The sequence below is a fragment of the Akebia trifoliata genome, chromosome 8 (genome assembly GCF_017979445.1).
Source record: "Akebia trifoliata isolate Shusen 1 chromosome 8, ASM1797944v1, whole genome shotgun sequence".
NCBI lineage: Eukaryota > Viridiplantae > Streptophyta > Magnoliopsida > Ranunculales > Lardizabalaceae > Akebia > Akebia trifoliata.
In genome coordinates, this window is record NC_141382.1 from 41,761,065 (window position 1) to 41,767,503 (window position 6,439).

General features: G+C 36.1%; 1 protein-coding gene across 2 annotated transcripts; it reads right to left on the reverse strand.

Annotated features, from left to right (window-relative positions):
• Nucleotides 1-918: 918 nt before the first annotated feature.
• On the reverse strand, nucleotides 919-5,639 carry LOC147396888 (Pentatricopeptide repeat (PPR) superfamily protein). Of its 2 annotated transcripts, none has more exons than XM_086452181.1 (2): nucleotides 3,019-5,639; nucleotides 919-1,660 (listed from the first exon to the last, which is right to left on the reverse strand). In XM_086452181.1, exon 1 carries the CDS (start codon nucleotides 5,320-5,322, stop codon nucleotides 3,418-3,420), a length of 1,905 nt encoding a protein of 634 aa, XP_086308307.1. In that variant the 5' UTR covers nucleotides 5,323-5,639; the 3' UTR covers nucleotides 919-1,660; nucleotides 3,019-3,417. The 2 variants fall into 2 exon arrangements, with proteins under 2 accessions (XP_086308307.1, XP_086308306.1); XM_086452180.1 differs by having other exon boundaries at nucleotides 2,859-5,639.
• Between the last annotated feature and the right edge of the window lie 800 nt (nucleotides 5,640-6,439).

The window sequence follows — 6,439 nt, forward strand, 5'->3', positions numbered from 1 at the left end:
ACCGTTGTTGGAATCTTAGCTATGAACTTGCTTGTTATATGCATATTATCGGTTATTTATCAGTATCCTCATCGGTTATGTGCATTAAATGTACCACTTATACTCTATTTTTTTAAGGGTAACTCTTGCACTTTTATTTTTGGTACGAGTGGAGGGTATGTCTAATGACCTTATCTCAGTGAGCCCAAACAATCTGTCTTAAAGGCATCTATGATTGACACATGACAACCCAATTACCTTGACATAATAAGTCTTTACTCAAGGGTATTACATATGACACACAAACAGTAATAGAAAAATAAAATGAAGTTTCCATTCTTCCTCTTTATTCTTATTTTCTTTTTTAGAGTACTTATCATCGAAGAGTTTGTAATCATATTGTATAGTGATTATCATTTTTAGGATAGTTAACCAGGCTTGTGTCTCAATCTATCGGATTCTTAGTTAACAAGTTCTTGCATTCTCTCTTTGTTTATTTACATATTGCATGCTTTACTACTGTTAGACTGTTTTATCAAACATAGTTGGGTGGTTGTTCAAGCCCTTCTTAGCAATTCAGAATACGACAAAAATTCGATTTTGGATTGCAAAAATCCAGTCTAAAATTCAGCCAAAATTCAACAAATGGAAAATATGTGGCACATGCTTCCATACGTGTATTATCCGTTTCATTTCAATAATTCGAAAATCAAACATTCGGCCATATGATAGTGATGTTAATAGTGATGATGATGGTAATAATGATGGTGGTGATAATGAGATCATTGAGATTATTGTTCCATTGATTTTTAAAAGAAGACCACAGTCAAGGGACAAATCATCAATTTGGAAAATTAAGGTGTAATCTCAATAAATGTAGAAAGTCATGTCATTATTTTTATAAAAATAAAAAGGACATTTGTCACGTAAAAATGTGGATTCTTCCAAAATTTTGAAACATGACCACTTCAAAAGTTGACTTGTGATACACGTCACAACTTACAAGTTTACACTTTGCAACATACAACAAGTTATAGTAACATTTTTTTTATCACCGAGTTTTATAAAAATTCGTAAAATTTGTAAAAAATGTGTTTTATTCTTCTCAAACTTAAAATCCGTGAATTATTCAAAATAGTTCAATAATCCGGAGAATAATACTTTCATTGAAAAAAATGAAAAATTCGTGAATTTTTCAAGAATTAAACAGGTGATTGCTAACAAGGGGTACGATACAAACAACGAGACCCTCATTTTCCAAAAATGGGATTGACAGAAGTTGCTTTGTAATGTGTCAAACCATTTGATCTATGGGTCCAAGTCTCTTTCCAATTTATTTTGCATTGAAAAAAACCAAGCACATAAAATGATTTTGCGAGATTGTTGGTGGCTACCAAGCAACAGTAATTTTGCATTTGCATGGCACCAAGCTGGGCTGTGATATCAAATACAAATTTTGCACACATCTTGGATGTTTTTAGTAAAAACTGGCGTGGCAATAAAAGGTCTAAAAAAATCACATTTTGATGGGAATGTCTGTTCGATTGCATCTTCCAACTGTCTCCCTTGTCCCTTACCCTTTGCCCGTTCAAGCTTTTTGATTTCTCTAGGCAACTGCTTATACTTGATATGTTGCATTCGATAATGCACACCGTATGTCCATTTTGACATTTTCCCTTATCTGCAAGTGCATTGAGATTTTAAAGAAAAGAAAAAATGGGAGTCAAAACAACAAAAAATATGGCATAAAACTCAAACATAATTCAAGTGGTTCAAGCTTATAAGATCATTAAGCTCTTCATCCCGACATACAAAAAACCAACAACCCTTTCTCGACTTGCATTGCTTGCACTACAAAACTTCCCTAGAGCTTGACATAGTGGTTCCATTTCTTCTCTTTTCATCAAGAATTGTCCTCTTTTTATCCCTTGTACTAAAGAGCTAAAAGGCATCACAAAGAACTATAATAGTGGCTAATTTGAGTAGAAGGAAATGTTTATATTGATATATCACATAAACTAGACTACAGTTTGCTTGTGCCGTACGGATATCCTCTTTAAGGTTCAGAGAGGTAAAAACAAAAAAATAATAAAGTTGGGGGGGGTATTATTAAAAAATTGAGATTAAGAGGAAAAATAATAAAGTTGAAGGGTATTATAGTTAGATGGGACTTTTATTCCCTTCAAAACTATAATTGGATGAGATTTGTATCCCCCTGACCCACAAAACTGTAGCAAAGTGGATCCTCCAATTGTATTTTTATTATATAGACTAGAGGTAGATACGAGCATCATCTTTAAGGTTAAGGTGGGTAAAAATGAAAAAATAATGAAGATGAAGGGGTATTATTAAAAAATTTTGAGATTAAGAAGGTAAAAAAATAATAATAATAAAGTCAGAGAGGTATTATTAAGAAAGGAGGGATGGGGAAAGACAAAAAAGTGGGTTATAAGGATAAAAAAGGAAAATAGTAAAATTAGAGGGATATTATTGAAAAATGGGTAAAAGAGGAAAGATGATAAAATTAGAGTACGGTGAATTGTGAACTGCACAAAATTATAGTCCGATGGAAGGTTTATCCCCACCCACAAAATTGTAGTAAAATGGGCCCTACAATTGCATTTTATTATGTAGATGTGCTAATTAATAAAAACTAGATTGCGAATCCGTTTAAGTATTGACTGAAAAAAAATATATATATATACCTAAGTGGTTAGCAGTAAGCATGAAAGTGGGTTCAACAAGTTTTGACCCTACGTTGTGGGATCAACAGTACACACGCCTAACCAACTTAGCTAAGTTGGCACCTTCAACTAAATTTATACTCACCTCCATTGTCTTTTTTATCTGTTCATAAGCAGAACAAAGACTCATTTTACCTATTGGTAACCCGTCAAACGAGTTTTAGGGTGCTTGCTGACAGCAGAGAACAATCCGAGTAGGGGCAATTATGACGATTGATTACAGCAAGAGTTTTTTATTTCAAGCTTACCCGTCTCCACCGCTAAACTAACTGTTGATTGATTATAGCAGGCTTACCCATCTCCACCGCTGAACTAATTGTTGCTGCTATGGGATTGTTAGCCTTTTTTGTATTATTCTTTCTTGGATTTTCCTCAAAAAACTTTTGATTTTTCCAGCAGAACCACATCATCTTCAACTTCATGAATTATTTTGAAACCCCTGATTTTTTGCTCAAAATCACAACACCACGGGAATATTGAAGGAGTCAGCCCCATCTTCAACCAGACAATGATGGGTTTCTCGAGAAAAACAAGGCTTTTTTTTGCAAGAGGTTGAAGACTATTACAGTCATTTTCAATTAGTCTCTCTTATGTCATCAGTTTGAAAGTGCAGTAGTATCTCAAATAGTCACCAAAATCTGGAGTGTCTATGTCTAAAATCCGTAATTAGGAAAGAACCATTTAACCTCTGCAGTCAATACACATGCCTAATATCTGGCATGTACCCATACTCGGGTAGATGTCCAATCAATGCATCCAATTCAGTATAAATACGATCAGATTCAATGTGGGTCCGGTCCCCAGTAACAAATACATGCATCCCCGTTTTGAGCTCAATCCAACTACACCCCGGAGTCTTCCTCACATTTCGGATCCTCATGGTCTGTCTCATATCCGAAACATCTTTGTATCGGCCTATAGATCCATATACGTTCGAGATTAAAACATAACTTCCACAATGCCCTGGCTCAAGCTCAAATACCCGTTGTGCCGCTATCTCAGCCAATATGGCATTCCCATGAAGCCTACAAGCAGCTAGGAATGCCCTCCAAACTACGGGGTTTGACTCAATTGGCATCGATAACACCAATTCATAGGCCTCGTCGAGATGCCCTGCTCGACCAAGCATGTCAACCACACACGCATAATGCTCAACGGTGGGAACCACCCCATAGTCTGCTTCCATCTGAGTTAGAATCTCACTCCCATGTCTCACAAAACCGGCATGGCTACAAGCAGATAGAATCCCGACAAATGTGACCTCATCGGGTCTCACTTGCACCTCATGCATCCGTGAAAACATATCTAGTGCTTCGATGCCATACCCATGCATGCCATAACCTACGATCATGATGTTCCATGATGCCACATCCTTATTTCTCATCTTATCGAAAACCAATTGACCATCTCTCAAACACCCACATTTTGCATACATATCCATAACAGCATTGTCCATATACACATCATTCGCATCCTTCGTCAAACAATTAACAATCATGTAGCCATGAATCTCCCTTCCATGCATCAATGCCGCTAAATGGGCGCAAGCAGGAAGAACAGTTGTAACTGTAACGGTGTCGGGTTGGATCCCAGAGCCTCTCATCCGATCGAAAAACCTCAGAGTTCCATAATAATCACCGGACTGTTCATGAACTGAAATTATCGAATTCCAAGAGAATATATCTCTTTCTTGCATCTCCTCAAAAATTTCCTTGGCATCTCCAATGAACTTGCATTTCCCATACATATCGACCAACGAATTCAAGACTACAATATCCGATTCATACCCAAACTTCTTCACAAACCCATGAATCGCTCTTCCATTGTTGCAATCTCCAATCATTGCAAACACTGATACAATCCCAGTGATGGTAAATTTACTCGGCATGATCCCTTCGTCAACCATCCTCGCAAAAACCTCTAAAGCTTTATCAAATTCGCCAATCTGAGCATACCCAGTGATCATGGCATTCCACAACACCACATCCTTATCTCTCATAGGCAATTCATCGAACAGTTGTCGTGCCTCATCCATGAAACTAAATTTCAAATAAAAATTGATCAAAGAACTAGCAATATAGGCATCACAATCCAACCCAATCTTAAATAATTTCCCATTAATCTTCCTAACTTCATCTACCTCTGCAAGGTCCGAACACGCTTTGATCACACAAGGGAAAGTGAATTTATCTGGGTGGATGGTACAATCTTGCTTCATTTTTTGATAGAATTCAAAAGCGTATTTGGATAGGGCATTGACAGTGAATCCAGCGATGATCGCATTCCAAGCGAACACATTTCGATCATCATCAGCGGCATTGAAGACGGCTAATGCATGGATAGGTTGATTGCATTTGGAGTACATGTTGATGAGGCTGGTGATGGAGAGTGGGGAGTTGAGGAATCCATTGGAGAGCATCCATGAATGGATTTCTTTTCCTTTGGAGAGATTATTGTGAAGGGCACATGCTTGTAAGAAAGAAATGCATTTACTTAGATTATAGGGAAATTGAGAAAATTCGATTGTTGAGGAGAAATTGGAGTGAAGGTGAGGAATTTTTCGGATTAGTTTGATGGAAATGAGATTCCTTTTATTCATTGGACGGCATGAATAGGCATAAATAATTAGGGTTTCTCACCTCAAGAAAAATGCACTTGTTGAAGATTTGGGGTTGACTTGGGCATTTTTGTGCAATTGAAACAGATCTTTCCACAGTCGAATGTGAATGGAGTAATGGAGGGAAAGACACACACACACACACACAATATTATCTGGGATTAGGGACTAATTTGGGGACTTTATTGTCGAGTTCGACCATATTTAAAATTTTCGAAAAACTATTGGCGCGGATATAACGGTCATAATAGCTCTTATTATCCAATTCGTTAATTCTCAAAGACTGTTTAGTAGAACAATTTGTATGAGCCATTACGATGGATATCTATGTAATAAAATACAACGGTGGACCTTACTCAACTACAATTTTGTGGGGGATATAAACATGATTTTAAATCTCGTCCGAAATTGAGACGACTCATTTGATACGTCTCGGTATCGTCCACTAACGAGACGGATAGATAAGTCAAGCATAGCGGACAAGATTTAAAATCACTATTCATTTTTCTCATTGTTGAATGAGACGACTCAAACACATCAGAAAACTCGTCTGAGACAACTCGGTCTCGTTCATGGACGAGACCTCACTTTACTACCTTTCCTTTTCTCTCATCTTCAACTCCATTGCGTTTGCTCTCCACCTTCTCTTTTCCAATAATAAACCTTTAGATTTACTATCTTTCCTTTTTTATCCTTTCAATTTTGTGAGTATGCTCATGTCATAGGCATGAACAAATTTTAATATCAATTACAACAAGCTGTAATAACTTGAATTCGAAAATTTTAAGTATTGTTGAACTTGATAAAAAATTGCGTAACTCTTGACAATAAAAATGTTGAGCTCAACAATAAAAAGTGGTGAACTCAAACATTATAAATGTGATCTAGATAGTTTTTTCTTTTTTTTTTTTATACATTTTTTGAATTTAGTATTAAATAATTTTTTTCGAAATACCTAAAATGCATATAGCATAGTTGCAAAATAGATACTCAAATCAAAAGTCACAATGAAATCTTCAAAACATTTATCTGAACCCCAATTTCTTCTTTATTTTTTTCATAAATCGTAGAAGTAAATTGAAAATTGTAGTCAGTTGGG

Coding starts and splice junctions, on each gene's coding strand:
- LOC147396888 (XM_086452181.1), bottom strand. CDS start 5,322: ATGAATAAAAGGAATCTCATTTCCATCAAACTAATCCGAAAAATTCCT.